This window comes from Vespa velutina, chromosome 1 (genome assembly GCF_912470025.1).
Source record: "Vespa velutina chromosome 1, iVesVel2.1, whole genome shotgun sequence".
In the NCBI taxonomy this organism is placed as follows: Eukaryota; Metazoa; Arthropoda; class Insecta; order Hymenoptera; family Vespidae; genus Vespa; species Vespa velutina.
The window spans coordinates 5,884,882-5,904,661 of NC_062188.1; the positions used below are offsets into that span (position 1 = coordinate 5,884,882).

Here is a 19,780-nt window from a genome sequence, read left to right on the forward strand (position 1 = left end):
GACTGTCGACAGACAATTCCACCAGAGGGGGATATTTTTTAAATATAAAAAATAAACATATCATTTATGAATCAAACAAATCATATATGTACTTTATCATTATCGTATAACCTTTATAATGAATTATATTGCTTAGACTGGTTGATTACAGTATCTTTTAAATTATGTCGTTAATGTAAATGTAATTGTTTATTAATATTATTTTCACAGTAAAATTATAAACAGAGATCAATATTTTGATGGACTATTATTCGTGTAATTTATTTACATTCTAGCATATTCTATTATATAAAACAAAAAATCTCTTTACAATGAAATATTGTAATATGTAAAAATTGCAAACATTCAATAAGTATATTATTTTATAAATAAAATTTCTTGTATATCGGTGGTATTTAATTATATATATAAAAATATAAATATGAAACTTCTTATATTGTATACAATTCTTTCATAAAAGAAAAGTAAAAGAAAGAAATAATACAATTTAAGAAGTTTGAGAAGATATTCATGACATAATACTACTAAAAGAGTTGCCTATATTATAATTATGAAATATCTTCCAATATTTTCTGACGTTTTACATCAGTTGTTTTCTGTTTCGTACGTTTAATCATTGTTAGAGATTTCTTTTCACTTTCAAATTCATATTTTCCAGCTAACTTTTCTTTAATGCGCATACCATCAATCAATCTTTTCCAATTCCCATAAATTCTTTTATAACGTTTTTCACGAGCACGTTTCGCTGCTTCAATTTGTTCTGTCTCCCATGCTTCTCTTAGAATATCTTCATATTCTGTGCAAACTACGAAACCTTCGAAAGCTGGTACAGCTCCCATAGCTCCAAATTTAAAACCAATAACTGCAGGTGCACAATCAATATTCAATTTTCTTGCAATTCGATTTAATCCTGGAACTATACAAATTTATTTATTATTTTAATACCATGATACTTCTAAATATTATTTTAATAATGATAACTGCTTACGATCTATATATACGGTTCCTTTTGGAAGCATTGATTTTTTAAACAAATCTACATTTCCATATTCATTTCGAGGAACAATTCCATCTTTAGCTTCTGGTGGAATGTACTCAGTAGTTTGCCATTCACCAAATAATTCTAAAGCTCTATCTACTAATTTTACTCCTGAAAGCTATATACATGATTCATTCTGTATGAGTCCATAATCTGTTTTAATTTATAATTTCTTTATTTGTAATAAGTGTACCTTATCATATTTTGGAAGAGCTTTTACAATTTTATAAGGTTCTTGATTAGGTTTAACTACTCGAGCCTTTCTTATCCATGTTTCTCTAGAGGAAAGTACATGCAGACAATGGCGAGAATAAATTGCTTCGCCATTCTGTAAATAACCTAATGGCACGCAGTCAGGAGGATACAAGGCTTCATATTTAAGTAAATGTCTGGTAAGTACATAGAGAGGATGGTTTTTACATTCGCCAATTGTTTTAGGTAAAGGTTGTTCTAATTCCCTATAAAAGAAAAAAATAATAATTCATTCCATTTTACAGTACATCATCAATATTGAAATAAAAATATATACTTCTGTGCTAATAATTTATCCTCTGATTCTGATATCATTGATTTTTTTTCTTTCCAAAAGTGCAATGTATCACTGAACCAATCTTCATCAATACGTTGTTTACGTGTAACAGTAAGCCAGTGAGGACAATAACGCCTTGTAACATCTCTTAATGTTCCATCAATATTCCAAGCAATAACATATAATACAGGTCTGCTAGCTGCTTTCTTAGTTAAAATAATTTATCATTATTGATAGTATAATATTTTTTGTATATATGTAAATAATGTATTATAAAGCATAAGTATACTTGTATATCTACTCACATATAACTCTTCCACACAATGTACTTTTTCATCCATTATATTTACACTAATCCAATTTTCTTCTGACTCCAAATATATTTCAAGCCAAAAATTTTTATAATTCTTAGTATTGTTAAGATCATTTACTTCATCATCTGAGGATAATAATTTATTAATTTTTTCTTGTTTCTTTATTATTGATCTTACATTATTCTTAGTTTTAGAAATATTCCTCTTTTTTGAAAGAGGTAACTCGTCTTCAGATTCATCATTTTCAGAACTATCATCTATTTCCTCAAGAGAATCTTCTTCTACAATTTTATTCTTTTGTCTACTCCTTAATGAATGCGTAGTAACATTTTCTTTTTTCTTTGATGTAGATTCTAAAGAATTATTTTCACTTGAGGTTTCCATTTGCTTTCGTAATTTTAATTGTCTGGATATAGTGTTGCTTATTGTTCTATCAGCATTTATTGATGGTTGTGTTTTATTTTGTTTATTATTAAAATGTTTTGTCTCTTTTATAGTATTTTTATCTATAATTTCATTAGAGACATTTGTTTTATTTTTTACACTTTTGCTTCGTGTTGATCTTTCATTTAAAATTATTGCAGCCCTTTTTCTTGCATCCAATTGAGCATTTTTCCTAGCAGTCTCACTATTCTCTGGAACAATTTTATTCTGTGTAGATGTTTTTTTTTTCTTTTTATCTTTCTCTTTTTTTTTGGTAGATTTATTAGATTTCTTTTTTTCTTTATCTTTTTCTTCTTTTGGTTTGGTTCTAAATAGTTGACTCCGTTGCAATTTTAAAGGTGGAGGATGAAGAGATATAATCAAACGACAATTTAATCCCATTGCCCTCAGCATTGCTATGCATAAGAATACTAATTCTTTATAATTTAAAACTTCTTTTTCTTGCAATCTTTTTAATAACATTTCTTTCGTTATACTTTCTTCTTCTTCTTCTTTGTTCTTAAATACAAATTTTTTTTTAAACCATACAACAAATTTTTCCAGATACTTTAGATTTGATCTATTCTTTGGCAAATTTTCTGCTGGAATTAGTGACAATGATGCAGACATTATTTCTGCGTCATTTATCACTTTATTTATATGAAATCCATGTGCAAGCCAACAAAGGACTCCTACTTTGTGTATCAACATTTGATTAGCCCTTAATCTTTGATTAATTCGGTTTTCAATAATCGTGTTTAAGTCTGGACCATTTCTCTTTTTTTTTAATATTATATCAGTACTAGGCAATGTTATTTTAACCCCTTCTTTTGGAGTAGTATAATTGGTAGAACTTGTTGCTTCATTTAGGTCTTCATTTTCATTGTAGTTTTCATTATCATCTGATTCAAATGTTTTTCCTTCTCCTTCGAATAAAAGTTCATGTACATGTTGAGAAAGATGAAATTTTTCTTCCTCAGTATGTACTACCTTTGATTTCTTTTGCTTTGTTGATACATCAATTACAGTCTCGAGTTTTTCAACATTTTCACTCTGTGAACAGATAGCTTGAGTGCTTTCCAAATTTTTTAATACCTGGCTAAATAATTCAATAGAATTATTATCATTGACATTGCTAAATTCATCATTATCATCAAAATTTTCACAAGTCCTGGCTTTGCGTAATGTTACATAACTTTTTTTCTCTTTCTTATCAAAAAAACTTGAATTCAAATCAATTTCATTTGGAGAAACAAAAAACTCGCTTTCACTCTCAGAACTGTTATTGTCTGATTGATTATTCATTTTGAACACAGACGTTTACAAATCCCAAAATAACATCCTTGTTAATCTAAATTTTTGTAATGTTGAAAATGACCATAATACACTTTTTCAGTTGCATAGATGAATATATACAATTTCCCTACGTACAGATCTTTGTAAGATAAAATATATATATATATATTTTATCTTGTATATATATATATATTTATCTTGTATATATATATGTAAATACATAAAAAAATCTAAAAAAGTATGATACGATAAATAGATTAACATACGATAAATATAAATTACTGAAATCGTACATATAAATACAATAATGAATACAAAACAACATTTATTTTCTCGCTTTGATACACTTCGCGTTTATTGGTCGAGTTAAATTCTTTCTATGCTTCGTATCAATGCCATCTACACGTGAATTTTGCGCGAGATACGTAGTGTGTAGTCTACGGTTTTGTAAAGTCAATGATCGAAATGGCGGGATCGAGAAAAACGACTTAATTATTCTTGTTTCTGAACGAATTTTTTTCATCTAGAAATATTTAATTTATTTTTAGGATAAATAAAAATGCATTACGATTTTGTATATAAAATACACAAATCAAGATGATTAATATTTATAGAATGTATAAGAAGATACAAAGGTAGATTTTCATTTTTTTGTATTTTTCGAATATCAATTATTTGTTATCTATATAAATATTTATTTTATATATCCTCTTAAATTCCGTTTCACATAATCATTATCTCCATTATAATTAATAATCGATAATGTATGTATATTTACACATCGTAATGACAATTTTAGATACTTTATATAGAGATGAGGTAATCAAAAGAATCGATAGAAAGGACCTGTTCAAATGTAATTCTTTTAAGTACGACCGTTGGAAATGCCTTTACGCGCGTGTCGTGTGTGATGCGTATATGATGTGTATATGTATATATTCATCCATCAGCAATGAAGTCATTATTTGATTTATTTATTTTTAATCGGAAAAAAACGAAAGAGTTTAGTAAAAGGCCGTTTAATAAAAGACATTAATTGATGAAAAGATTCGTTATTCTCTTAAAAGACATAATACACTTTGGTACAGAAGAAAGTAATGTCAGTCTATAAAATATGAAAGTAAGGAAAACATTATTGCGAATAATGACGTATTAAATCGATAGTAGTCAACAATGATACTATAACATAAGAAAACATTGATAAAAAATTGATGGCCTATATATTGATAGATTTTTAATTTAAAAATTATACATATAAAAAACTTATATATATATATATATATATATATATATATACACATATATATGTATATATTTATATAGTCACAGCAAGAATTTTCAGCATAGATGTACAATGTACTTGTATTCAAGGATTTATACGCTTCAAGACAACTGACGACTTACGAAATAACAGTACTTTCAGGAACAAAGCGCAGGAGGAGGAATATCGTGCTAGATAGAATCTCATCTTTTCACTTACAATCATGCCTAGATATGGTAAACCAATTTGTGCGTAGGGAAACAATTGATATGAGAGAAGACAAGCTATATAATTACTGTCATGGCCGCAATATGATACTTTGAATATATAATAACATTGAATATATGTAGATATATATATATACACTTATACATATGTAAATATAGTTATTAATGATTACAGATAATAAGTAAAAACCATAAAAGAAATAAATAAAAAATAAAATAAAATAAAAACAAAAAAAAGGAAGATGAATTCGAGTGAAACTTGACTAATTAGAATGGTATTATATATTTATTCAATTATATATTTATTCACATATTTGTAAGATTTCGTATTTTCTTTTCATTTTCTTATCTTCATTTCGGTTTCTCTGTTTCTTTCATCTCCTCTAACTCTCTCTTTTTCTTTTTCTTTCTCCACACTTTCTGTTAATTCTTGTCGCTCCTTATATTTTCACTTTTACCAGTATTCCTTCAACCTCCTTATTCAGCGCAATAGACTGATTAAATGAGAACTAGTAAAAGTGACATTACGAAAGATGATAAAGATACGAGTATTTCCCTTCCGACTTTGTTTTAACGAGATTATTCTTAACCTTTTCATCATCAAATCAAAAATATAGATTTCAATCAGAATATAATACCTATAAAAAAATTCATGCAAGATTTTTTTTATTTTAATGAAATTCAATCCTAATGATCGATCTTTATCTTCATATTCTCTTAATCTTGGACAAATAGGTGTCTAATTTTTCAAAACAATTCATTATTAGAGGAGTCAGCCATTGGTACAAATTGTACGATTATGAGATGTTTTATCTCTGTTCAATCTTTCCAGGAATATAGTTTGAGAAAGTTATACGACGGAAGAGTTATAATTACCTATCCTCACTGAAAAAGATATAGAATTACCAAATCACTTGTGCATGATCTATTGACAAACCTAAGATCGATAAATCGTCTTCTTTTGTGGTTTTTTTTCAAAACAATTACCTACGTCTCTTTAACGATCACCTTACTTTGCATTACAGAAACGTACGATTCTATATAAGAGTATCCAACCCTTTGAAGATGTTGTAGAGGTTTATTCTCGTTCTCGATTGAATTGAATTGAAATTGATATCTATTTCTTTGAAAGATTGCAATAATCGTATCGTGAAACAAGTTGTATATGTTTATTCGTTTCTTGCGAAGACTGGACCAGTACGGAGACGCTGTAAATCGTTGTCGTACGATCACCGTTCGCCGTTTCTTAGCTGCATGAAGTGAAAGCCATGATCGGGGCTGGAGTAGAATGTAAAGAAGCCGGCGGCGAGTGAAGAGAGGGAAACCGCCTTACCATCCAGTCACTCCAAGGCAAGCTCTAAAGAATGTCGAGTGCTGTGAATCGCGACAACATCGAATTATCTTTGTGAGTTTACTTCGACTTGAATTCGTCTCACGCTACTACCCTGAGATCGTACGCCAACAACGTTGGGTATGTACACATTAGATTCTATCTGATCTTTATTTATAAAAAATTTTTACATATCTCTTATCCTGTCAAACTTAGAATTTTGTTTTGTTATTATAATGTCGTTGTCTCTTCAGTCAATTGTCTTTTAAAAATTCATTAATAAAAAAAATTGTATCTAAATTATTTTTCTATAATTTAAATACGTATCATTATCAAAAATATTTCTTCATTTTGTCTAACATGAAGAAGAATAATTTCTATGTATAATACGTATACTGCATGTGTAAATTTGTAAAATATCAGAATGGTTTGTATTTTCGATGATCTAAAATAATGATAATGAATTATATATATATTTATTTACTGAATTATATGTATCATGTAAGGATTTTACTTTATGTCTTCTAATTAGAAATTCAGTAAACGAAAAATCACTACAACGTTTTATAATGCTAAAGAATTGAACTTGTTAGTATTCGACTAAAATCTTGAATATGTTTAAAATCTTTAATTACGCTTAATGTCAAGTCTCGTTACTTCAGAATCATCGACGAAGAAAGTCTTTCCAAAGGAAGCAACTTTCGCGTGGTCCAGACACATCGTTCGAATCGTAGTTGCTCTTGGGCCCTATCTTCGTCCCACTGACATAGTTTTGTTATGCAGAGATTTGAGAACACGTCTTTTTTCCTCTTTTAACATAAAATAATCATGTATTACCTACATAGATCATTGATGATTAATCTTTTATACACTTTCGATTTATACTCGTTACAAAACAATAGTAAAAGACATGAAATATTCTAAGCACGTAAAGAACGTAGAAAAGAAATCTCTCGCCTAAATATTTCATATTCAATGACGTACATTTTTTCTTGGCTATTTTGAAAGAAACAGGGTGGTGGTGTACCTTATATACGACACACCTAACTCACGTCTCTTAAATAGTGATCGGTTATGCACGTGACCGAGAATAACGTGCGAACGAAAGGATCTTATGAAAGTGACGTTTTGTTGCAATCATATTCGATGATTCGGTTAAGTTTCTTTTCGAAACGAAAACGTAACGAATAAATCTCTTGCGGTCTCTTATCGTAATGAAATATTTTTAAGTCATTGGAAAGTTCTTTTTGAATTAACATTTTTATTGATATGAAAGTAGTACGATAATAGTAAATTTGAAAGAATAAAGAATGTAGATTTCTATGTCCTAAAATATATATGATCAATTACTGTGCTATTCTTTATTGATGTTCCAAGATTGATAAGCCTTCAAGAACGAAGAGATTTAACAATGAATGGATTGAGCCGAATAACGTTTACAAATTTTGCCATTATAATTTTGTTAAAATCGTGATACGATTCTGAAATCTTTTAAACGACTTTTTCAATATAATCAGGTTCAATGGACCCCTATGAAATCTTCTTGTCTGAACCGGTAACGTATCTAGAATATGCGGAAATTTTCCGATAAAGGAGAAGCAAGCGATGCACATTACTTTCACACTCGAAAAGCTGTCGACCCTGAGAGAGGAGTGGTAGTCTGGATGAATAAAAAGAAACTTAGTTTCATTATCGCCCATCGTTCTTTTTTTTTTGTTTTGTTTCTTTTTTTGCGAGCCTTGGAGGATATCGAGTTTGGCTACTCATGTGATCCTTAAAACTTGAAAGAATGCTTTAAAGTTTAGTTCCATTCCCTTTTCTTCATCTTTTTCTCTCGCCTGAAGTTGAAGTATGATACATGGTTTTTTTTTCTTTTTATTAAAAAAGATCAATGGCGATCAGTAAATAAAATCATACAGTAAACCATCCTCCTTTTCAGCGTATAAGGTGTGCAATTTCAATCTTCTAACTGTATCAGAGAAAGTGAATCATCCACATTTACCACATCGAGAGTCGACTCTCTATAATCTACCGTATCATCTGAAACCGGATATAAAACATATATTCATGTATCACTTCGAGCCTATAATAATTATTTCAACAAGGCCATAGGTATTTTTGTAAATGTATTCATAATTTATGCAGGTATATTAAAACGATGTATACTATTAAGATATACCTTTAGAAAAATGTATCTTATCTATAGGCTATTATTTATTCTATGTATAATGAACATTAGAATAATTTATTCATTTATTGGACCGTTCGTTGGTATTATACCACAGATATACCTATATGTACATACGATAGTTAATTATTTGTATCTTCTGCCACGTTACAGGAATCGCTCGTCTACCAATTGTACTCTTCATTCACACAGCTTTCTATTCTCATACTTTTTTCTTAATGCTTAGTGTATCACGCACAAATATTCAAGTAGTCCTTATATAAGGAGTATTGTCTTGTTAGTAACCACTAAATTCCCCCTTTTACAGGTGGTCACGATCCATGATCTCTTTGCTGTCTTTTGTTGAGATCTATCGTATTTTGTAAGAGCTTTGATAGGAAAGTATTTAACTGGCTCGTTACTACAAGATTTTACCTATCTTGCTAATGTTCTACAATAAAAACAAATCAATACATTTCCCACTATTTAATTCTACTAGGAAGTAAACATACTTTTTGAGTCATTATAGAATTTGAAGTCTACTCAAGATTAGGATCTACATCCGTGTAGCAGAACAGCCGATAAAATCCAAGGGAAAGTGCATCTCCTTGCATTGACGCCTATGTATATATATATATATATATATATATATATACATAGGCGTCATATATATATATATATATATATAGGTATACATAGAGACTAACAATATATACATCAGTTTCCACCAATCCTAGACTATAGTTCAGCTTGTTCATCATTACGATTAAGCCATCGACTTAGCCCGTTTTATATTACACAGTCGGTGAGTCCGTTGCGAGCTACGCAACGAGGAGAAACTGAGCATTTTTCTACGTAAATGAAGTCAGTATTACGAAACTTATGGTATCAAAAAAATTTTTTTTTCTATATACCTGGTCACTTTTATAAAGTTAATTAATACCTTTTTCATATAAACACACATCTACTTTTTATTCGGATATCGTAATATTATCCACTTTATTCTTAAATTTTATTTTCTTCGATTTTAACGAATAAAATTTGGATTATCTTAGCTAATTGTTACTGGCAGGATATTTGAAAAGACATCTACGCGTTACCATTTTATTTCCGGTAAAAGTAAAGGAAGAAATTAAAATAATAAAAAAAAAAGAATTACCTATATTCGTTTCTTTCTGCACCAACGAGTTTTCCATTACCGTTTCAACTTCCAATACTTAGAGCAAGTCCATTTGGTGGTCTATAACTATCGCGATTGCTAAATCAACATTCCTAACGAACGTTCGCTCTCCTATAGCACTCTTGGAGTTCGTCACGTGCGCGCATTCGCATCCAACATTCGTACCGGTAAATACAGCAAGGAAACCGGCAGACAAGATACCGATTCCACGATGGCAATCCCGTTTTACAGAGAGATATCGTGCGTTCGACCGTGCGAAGTTACGTTCACTGGCCCTCTACTGCAATACTTTTATACACCATGATCGTTGAAAAGTATTTAGTGCACTTTTGCGTGTATTGTGTCTCTTTCCTATACCATATTGAAAGATACGATCAAACGACTCTCAACTTTGCTTTCAAGGAATGTGATCCTAACGTGATAGGAAGTTGGTACATTACCTTGTTAAGTTACGCTTCAATAAATTCAAAGTCGTTTTAATGATAATAAATATAATTATGTGTAATTTCATATACTGATGGTTCATCCAGTTTGGCAAGTTTGCCAAACAGCATTTCTTCGAGGTAATTCTGTTATCTTGATAGATACAAGGACGTCTTTCGTTAATGCACTTGATTCTTAAATTATTTTCATATAGATGTTTTATAGCCGAATATATAGATTATAATCGTAATATGATCGAATAAGGGATGATGATGATCGTAATATAATGATGATCGTAAATATCAAGCGAATTTGTTATAAATATTACATTTATAACATTATAAATGCATAATTTGCATTTTAACTTACTGCTATACTTTCACCTATTTTTCTATTAATTATTATTCATCGATAAATCCTAAATGAATGATCCTATATAGTCAGAGATCAAGAACGTATACATATATGCAGAAATTCCTATCGCTCTCTTGTAAAAGTGAACATGTTTCTGACGTTTTCATCGTATATACATACATATGTACGTATTATCGTGCTTTTTCTCACGAGTAGTCTCGCCTTTCGTGGGATATACATAAGTACGTATGTATACTTACCGGTGCAACCTCAGTATTGCGCGACGATGCTTGCGCGATGGTATTTGCGCGATGATAATTGTGCGATGATAATTGTGTTATGGGATTCACATGACCCGGTAATATGCGTGGATAAAAAGTTTCGATAAAAAATTTTTTACACATTATTCGCACGATCATTTCTATACAAAACTTGATAAACGGTTTGATCTTACATTACTATTATCAAGTTTTACTTTGATAATTTTACGATATGATTATATATTAGTATATATATAACAATAGCATTATTATTATTATTACTATTATTATACTATTTATTTTAGTTGACCTTTTAACACATAATTTTTTATTTTCTTTTAGAAATACTTAGGAAACAAATATGATATTAGTTATTAAATAAATATTAAAGCGGTAAATATTAAAGCATAATCATAATCTTGTTTCAAGATACTAAGTGTTGTAATCCTTCAACTACATACATTTACGGATCAATTATCTGTTTATTTGTTTTTTATATAATTAGTAATGTTGCAAATAATATTTAATCTGTTTATCTATTTTTTTTACATAATTGGTAATGTTGCAAATAATATTGCATATATGTTTGGTCAATTAAAAAATATAAATAGATAATTAGAAAATATTGCACATACCTCGTTATACAATTTAAAAGGAATTATTATTATTATTATTATTATCATTATTTTATCTAGATAAGAATTATCGCAAACGTTCGATCTAAACTCAAGAATATTAATTTAAATATGTATCTCGTTACTTTTCACTTTGTCTTGCGGTCTCCGCGTGCACGCGACAATCCGATCTGCACGTGACTTCGGTAAAACTCCAACGGTCGGAATGAATGAAGCAATATTCCTGTATAATTATGGATTATGGTTTTAAGTTCAGGGTTTTCTAACATTTTGAAATTATATTGTGGAATTTTCGAAATTTATTCATTCCTGATGTCAATGAACTTCGGTCATAATAATCGGTATATTTTTAGTATGTTAATGAGAAGTCTCTAGATCTCTAAGAACTAACATCTATCGTGATTCAAGTGTCTTTGATCGCACGTGTGATTTCTCCAGCTTTCTAAAAGACCTATGAGAATCTACAAGAATCTACAAGGAAATATTTTTTATAAATTTGTAAATTACGTCGACCAAAACTAATTATGCCAGATAATCCATCGTAATTAGATTTGTGTTAGATTAATGAATGACTATTAGGAAGCTGCTAAACCATAGAATTTGTAAACTCAATAATAATAGTTAACTTAATTCGTGTCACGTTAGTTACAATCGTGCTTGAATATTAATCGCTTGCTATAAAGTGAGCTATCTCTTGGGGATAAATTTGAATAGCAATGAGAAATGAAATTCCATTGTTACCATTATACGGTCATTTTTATCAATTTTCAAGGTCAAAGAAGTCAATGAAACAGAGAAATCCTTTTAATCGAATTTTAGAGATGAATTTCATTCTACGACAATAGAACAAGTTTTAATAATAGTAGACTTTAAGATAATATCTTGTGTTTTAGATTAACCGATTAATATATTTAGACGGATGACGTAAACCAAAACAAAAAAAAACAATGAAGCTGAGGCATCTAATATTCTTAGTTTTCACTTATGGTAAATATAATTAATATATTTTTTTTCTTATAAACATTTGTTATAACATTTATATATATAAAGTGTTAAAATTTATTAACTGTAATAACTTTTGTTATAAACATTTTATAACTCTGGCCGAAATTTAATATAAAATAAGAAAAAAAATTTATTCATTGAAATGAATGCAAATTTTTAAAAAATGAACGAATGAAAAAATTCTCTCTATAAACTATTAATAAATTATCATAAGAGGATCTTCCTTTATTACGAAAAGATTATTTTTATACCAATTTATATATTATTTCATTCCAAAAAATTTCATCAGCTTATTAATACAAATTATATAAAAAATATTTATATACATTTAGGTTTTTTGTTCGTTTTTAGTTTTTGTCTATTCAGGACAAATTTATAGCGTTAATTCAGTGGATCCTGCAGCTGTAAAAAATGATTTTACGACACAGACAGTTTACGGATTCTTGGATTTTACAACGACGATCGGAAATACAGTTATGGTTTTCAGCCCTCAAAGTTCTCCACCAGGTTAATTCTACGATAAAAAGATAGCTATATTAGTTACCATAACTTTTACATAATTGTTGCAATCGTGGATTTTTATAGAGGGAGACAAAACAAAAAGTCCTGGACCAGCGATACAAACAAAACCTGTCGAGAAAAAGCCCATTCCAGATATTCAACCAAGTAAAACCCATAAGCCAAACAATCAAGGAGAAACTAAAAAACAAGCACAGAAAAACTCGAAAGTTGTGGTCAATTCTGTGGTCCAGCAAAATATTATCAATTCATCCGAAGATAAACAGAAACAAGTAATCAAAAGCGAAGTGGTAATCAATTTTAACGAAATTTACAACGTGTGAAATATCAAAAAAATAAATAATATTACGTTCTAGAGCTCGCATACTCCTATAAAAGCCACTACGGTGAATCCTGTCACTTCTTCCATCGTTCAAGTCCAATCAAAGGAAGAGATTCTAGGAGTAAAAAATAATCTTGCTGAACCTGAATACGACTATTTATCGAAACAGCCAACTGAAGTCATCGACGAAACGTACAAGGTATATATCTTTACTTCATTAGCATATTTCTACCATTTACTTTTCTTTGATAATTAATCTTTTGAGTTATTATATATGTATGCATATATAATATCATACATTTTAGTTGATCAATCTGAAACCTTCGAGTAAAATCGCTTCGAAACCAAGATCTGCTGCACGAAGAGAAAAAGAGAATCCAACTGGGTTAGTAACAAAACTCGGCGGTACTATTGTTAAAGATGGATTAACGACGGTTCATGAAACAAGTGTAATTGGCACGTACATCAATGGAAAGTACGCGCAAGTTTTACAAAGTTCCTCGCGTATTATTGTCGGGACATCCTCGAATTTGGAGGGCAAAATAAGACCATCGAATACTCTCAGAATATTAAAGACGATTGGCCCACAACACGGAAAGTTAAAGCCACAGTTGGAGCCTACGCCGACAAGTCAACAAGAAGAATCATCTTTACCATTGGAAATTCTATTCAGTGCACCGGCAGGTTGTTTATTTCCTTTAAGAACTTATAAATAAATATTAAAATTAATAACTTGGATAGGAAAAACTATAAAATGCATTTTTTTTTTCTTTATAACAGGTTCTTCCGTACGAACAACTCGAAGACATTCGACCGCCAACGCTAACCGTCCGAAATATCGTAGTAAAACTTCTGAAGATTATGATAATGCTGAGGTTCAAGCGAGAACATCAACAAAACAACGTGCTACCACGGCGCGACCAAATTACAAGTATATAAATAAATTATACGATTGATCGTTAGATAATAATAAAATTTCTTTTGTAAATGTCACGTTACGTAGATCTTTTCAATCATTGGGAAAACTCTTGAACACATTTATTTCATATTATAGAAATCGTGTTCAGAACGAAGGGAAATCATCAACCACGACACAGGAACCACAAACGACTCGTCGTCGTACCAGCTTCAGACCAAGCAATCAGGCAAATTCCTCCCCGAGGCAAACCAATAAACAGAAGAACCAACAGCCACAGCAACAACAACAGCAACAGACAACGTCAACGAGTCCCTTGCCTAAATTGAAACTTCCAAGAACTCAGGGTCGATGGTCATATAAAACTACTCCTAAACCAAGAATCACAATTCGTAAGCAAGTCGATGAGGATGATCCACGTGTATCGACCGAAACAGTTATAACTGAACAGGCATCAACACCAGGCGATGATAAAGCTAGCAGTACTACTTCCGTTGGAGTCATTACGACGACAACTACAGCTACAACCTCTAATGGTCAACGGAAGGCCCCAGAAATGTCATTGTCGAACGAAGAACTCGATCCAAGCGAGTCGGAAGATGTACCTCATGTTAGCGTACAAGATCAGATACACGCGGATCAAACTTTACCGATAGAAACTCTTAATGTTGAGATTTCAACGGCCGCCAATCTTAATGACGTTTATTTTGAAATAGCCACGATTAAATCTCCTTATACGTTTCAGGTAAACTAGATTTAATTAATAACAAATGATGATTTAATTATATGATATAATATACAAAATATCGTTAAAATCATATTCTTTTCTTTTAGGTGGGAACTTTACGAAACACACGTTACATAACGGTTACGTCTACAATGAAAAAGTCGTTTGCAGTACCTGAACCTACGAGTACTTTGCCAATGACGGAACCGCTGACTGAGAACATCTTGGCAAATACAGGAGCGGCTTACGAAACAAGTCTGCCACTTGATTCTTCCGTAGCTACGCTTCCAGCGATTTCTTTAGATGCTGGTCAAGTAACACCACCGTTAGAAACACTTACGGAAACATTTTCAACTACTCAAACTCTCTTGAAAACTCATTTGTTACCGGTGATACATGATGGCAATACCACAAAATTGACTCTCGTTCAGACCTACAACATAGCTCGATCGGTTACTGCTACGAAAACTCTACCACCGATGGAAATTTATCAATTTATTCCTAGTAAAACATTGAACGAATTCAATTCAAAACTGGAAGAGGCTGGAAGCGAGCTTCATTTGGAATTAGATTTCGGTGACGAGGACAGAGACGACGAAGATATTCCTAAAAGAATTGTAGCACCTAGCAGTGATGTATATTCCGAATTAGACCTCTTCAGATCGGTGACACCTACAAAGGTAAAATCAGACACGCCTAGTACTAGTTCAGCCGAACCACAACTTTCTCTCGAGCAAGCACAGCAACTTGCTTTGCTCAAATATTTCGGGCAACCTCAACAGCAAGTAATCACGACTTCGAGACCCGTCGTAGTGCTTGAAACCGTTTACGAATCTCACGTAATACCAATAGTTAATAACGGAAATACGCATTACTCGACCTTATCCAGACCGGTAGCTACTGTACCAAGGACATCCTACGAATACTCGACATCTACAATTCCACCTGTTCTTCCACCTCCAATACCTCAGGTACCACTTTTTCCGCAACAACAACCCCAATTTACAGTCACAAGCGCACCGCTCGTCACACAAACTTTAGTGACCGTATCGGACTCAAGAGTGCTCAAACTAACATTCGGAGCAAAGACGGCATACACCACATTGTTCTCTACTAAAGTAGTACCGACAGAACTTACGACGTACGTGACGAGCACCATACCTTTACAACCAACCATTCCAGCTTTTCCTGGTTATTATCCTCCACCAGTTGGTTATCCTCCTTTCCCTTACGTAGGGTAATAATCCTTGCTTTGTTCTATGGAATTCTTGCAAGGAGGAAGCTTAAATTACATTTTGGTTACGTAGATGCATGTTAGATGAGAACTTTTCTAGTACTTACCTACATAATGATATTTTTCAAATAGCATACATCTACTACCTCAGACAAAGGTGCTAAAAAATATCAGCTTCCTACCAATTGAACGAGTTACAAACGAGTTACAAACAAACAATTTCTCTTGGCTCATCATTTCATATTTAATGTGAAAACATCTTTTCATTTATTCGTTAGAATTGTTTGAGAAAAAACAATGCATGTTCATATTATAAATTTAACAATTTAATTATCCTTCAAACATAACCGTGACATATCGAATATTTTTAAAATCTTTATTTATATGTTCGATGAAATTGAATTACAATTAAAAAGAAGATTATTAAGAAGGTAAAACTCTGGGAAGGAAGAAAGAGAGCGATCATGAAGAAAGAATTAGCCAGATCATGGATAAATATTGTAGATCAGTACAAAAACGAAGAAATGATTTAACAAACATTCTTCTTATCGATATCAGGTATTAAGGGAAACCTTAATATAAGTATAATTAAATAATATGCATATACCATTTTATGTTCTGTTGGCAGAAAAACAAATTTTTGTAAATAAGTTATTAAATATATTATATTATCTCTCGTGTATTATTATATGTATGTATTACGAATTTTGTAAATAAAGTTTTAAAAGCTCTTACAATCTTCCTCTTGGTATCATTATGTTTTAATCAACATATCTATTAATATATATTAATGATTAAATTAATTGTGTGAATAAAATTTGTAATGCAAACATAACGAGATATTAAATTCTCGTTCTATCAAATGATATTGAATAACCAATGTAAGCCTTCAACGCTCTACTACGCACGACAAAAATGATTCAGGATTGGTTGATTTCTAAAGCATTCTATATTACCCGATATAAGACATCTTTCATGAAAAGATATTCTTAAAAAAAAATATAACAAAGAAATTTTGTTACATATAAAACATGATTGTATATATGATTCATGAAATAAATACATTTTCATAAATATATCGTTCATTTTTTACTTTTGCAACTGCTTCTTTTCAACTGTACTTCTTATACTTGGCCTGCAAGATAAAGATACAGGAAATATAAAAGAATATTCACAAGAAGGATCATACTGATGAATAAAGAAAAAAATAAAAAAGATGAAAATCCAATAAAAAATGTCTAGAAAAAATTTTTCCTTTTTATTTACATTTTTCTTTTTATTATCGTGCTATGGGAAAAAAATGAATTTATAATTCCAGGTGTTATTTAATTACCGGAAGTGTAGCTTCGTCTTATTTGCCGCCAAAGTCCACCGAAGGCTATGTGTGGATATTGTTTATAGTTTCATGTGCGGTTTTGCAATTTCATTAGAAACAAAAGTGAAATTCGTTCTATTAAGAAGGATTCAACAATACTATTAATCCTAAATTAAATAATCTAATCAATAAGAAAGACTTTGGTTTCTTAATTTTTTTGAGAAAATCTACGATGGCTAAGGTACAGCTAGCAAATGTAGCGGTTCTTGACAATCCTTCGCCGTTTCTAAATCCTTTTCAATTCGAAGTAACCTTTGAATGCATTGAAGATTTAAAAGAAGGTATTATTTACACAATATTTTACATGTTTATATCTTTTATATCATGACTTAGACTCGATTAATGCACATAATTATGTTCATAACCTATGTTTCTTTATAATGCTAGGTTAGTTTCTTCATTTTAACAATACTTTTTTGAAGGATAATATCAAATTCCATGTTTAACGAAATACATTAATTTCTAGTTTAATTTCTGTATCAATTTCTTGGTTTAGTATTTTTATAAAATCTATACATTCTACTTTTATATTTGTAACTTGAAAATAGATTTTATATCAATAATATTATTGTAGATCTAGAATGGAAAATGATCTACGTTGGCAGTGCAGAATCAGAAGAATTCGATCAAGTCTTAGACACCATATATGTTGGACCAATTCCAGAAGGACGGCATATGTTTGTCTTTCAGGTAAACGTCGTATTTAAATATTGTGTTGTTGTATTTTTATTATACTATCTATTAATTAATTTTTTGTTCAGGCGGATCCTCCTGATGTAAGTAGAATTCCTGTGAATGACGCATTAGGTGTCACAGTAGTGCTCTTAACATGCTCCTATAGGGGCCATGAGTTTGTGCGTGTTGGCTATTTTATAAACAACGAGTATACAGATCCTGAACTCAGAGAAAATCCTCCACCTCAACCTCAGTTTGACAAAGTGCAAAGAAATATCTTAGGTGATAAACCACGTGTTACAAGATTTAAAATTAATTGGGATGACGGTGCAAGTTCTACAGAAAATAGTGTACCGGAAGGTATAGAGGCGCCAAACTTAGAAGAAACATCGCAAGATGCCCCAACATCTACATTAGGTTTTACAGAGAATGCACAAAATAGCATGGAAGTGATGTAAACATATTTCTGTCTACTAAATAAGATAACTGAATTATTGCTCAGACTTACTTAAATATCTGAGTACTACCTGAAAAAGAAAAAAACAAAGCTCTTCACATATTTAAATAATTTAAGAAGCAAGCAAAATACTTTTTTGAAACATCAGTTAATATCAAGAGCGTACTTATCGGATGTGAGATGATATTATGTAAAATGCAATAATATCTTAAATCATTAACATCATGCTTACATTGTTAAATTATAAATATTTCTTTGGTTGAAACTTTTGCTCTCATAGATCAATGTAATCTTTCGTGCAAAATTAGATATTGATGATTTATGTGTAATTTGTTTTTGATTTATAATATTTTGTAAAAGTTGAAAAGTAGATTATATAACCTCATTTAATTTTAATGATATGATAAAAAGTTCGAGAAACGAAAAAAACAATCTTGTATATTGTATAAGATAGAAGTTATTTTCAAAAAAAAAAAAGAAAAAAGAAAAAAGAAAAAAAATATTTTGTTAGGATTTATGATGTAACATCGGATATATAAGAATTAAAATAACATTCGTTTTTAAAAATTAATTACCTTCAATAATATTTTTCGATCCATCAGTTTATTTTTCAAGAATGTACTTTTGTAGTACATTATAAATATTGATCATAAGTATAAGTCTATCACAGTGCTTAAGCATTTTATTTAATTATAAGAAATAAAACGGGATTTCCAACAAAACATTGATATATATATTAAATCAATTTGCAAATAAAATGTAAACTGATAGCATTTAAAAAATTTTATGAAATTTGTATAAAGTTACATAACTTTTAGAGATAGCCAGAATGTATTGTTGGAAATACCGATTACTTCTTTTACACCATATTAACTGTAAAATCCGATGCTACGCTAGCTTGATGGGATATTAAAACTTCTATTTTACTAGTGTATATACTATGAAAAGTTGATGAAAAATACATAAAAAGTTTTCTACTTGAATATTTTTTCTTATTTACCTACATATATATACAATGCAGAAAATTCATCATACAAATAATCTTCAAATTAGTCTTGTCGATATTTAGTTTTGAATTTATCGCTAAATTCAAAAAAAAAAATTAAATAGAT

At 30.3% G+C, this 19,780-nt stretch overlaps 3 protein-coding genes across 8 annotated transcripts; 2 read left to right on the top strand and 1 right to left on the bottom strand.

Moving 5' to 3' along the window:
• Positions 1–176: 176 nt before the first annotated feature.
• On the bottom strand, positions 177–3,963 carry LOC124951458 (DNA repair protein complementing XP-C cells homolog). 2 transcript variants are annotated; one of them, XM_047499868.1, is made up of 5 exons: positions 1,874–3,962; positions 1,569–1,774; positions 1,233–1,497; positions 989–1,157; positions 177–916 (listed from the first exon to the last, which is right to left on the bottom strand). In XM_047499868.1, exons 1-5 carry the CDS (start codon positions 3,608–3,610, stop codon positions 549–551), a joined length of 2,745 nt encoding a protein of 914 aa, XP_047355824.1. In that variant the 5' UTR covers positions 3,611–3,962; the 3' UTR covers positions 177–548. The 2 variants fall into 2 exon arrangements, with proteins under 2 accessions (XP_047355824.1, XP_047355835.1); XM_047499879.1 differs by lacking the exon at positions 177–916 and having other exon boundaries at positions 1,012–1,150; positions 1,874–3,963.
• A 2,334-nt stretch (positions 3,964–6,297) lies between these two features.
• Positions 6,298–17,186, top strand: LOC124951442 (mucin-17). Of its 5 annotated transcripts, none has more exons than XM_047499821.1 (9): positions 6,298–6,560; positions 12,332–12,425; positions 12,795–12,950; positions 13,029–13,252; positions 13,319–13,483; positions 13,590–13,968; positions 14,065–14,215; positions 14,339–14,945; positions 15,035–17,186. In XM_047499821.1, the coding sequence occupies exons 2-9, from the start codon at positions 12,386–12,388 to the stop codon at positions 16,166–16,168; spliced, it is 2,856 nt and encodes a 951-aa protein (XP_047355777.1). In that variant the 5' UTR covers positions 6,298–6,560; positions 12,332–12,385; the 3' UTR covers positions 16,169–17,186. The 5 variants fall into 5 exon arrangements, with proteins under 5 accessions (XP_047355777.1, XP_047355802.1, XP_047355811.1 ...); XM_047499846.1 differs by having other exon boundaries at positions 6,308–6,560; positions 13,029–13,249; XM_047499855.1 differs by having other exon boundaries at positions 6,309–6,560; positions 13,029–13,234.
• A 320-nt stretch (positions 17,187–17,506) lies between these two features.
• LOC124957932 (histone chaperone asf1) lies at positions 17,507–19,651 on the top strand. Its single transcript, XM_047515507.1, has 3 exons — positions 17,507–17,817; positions 18,111–18,226; positions 18,298–19,651. Exons 1-3 carry the CDS (start codon positions 17,709–17,711, stop codon positions 18,667–18,669), a joined length of 597 nt encoding a protein of 198 aa, XP_047371463.1. The 5' UTR covers positions 17,507–17,708; the 3' UTR covers positions 18,670–19,651.
• Positions 19,652–19,780: the final 129 nt, after the last annotated feature.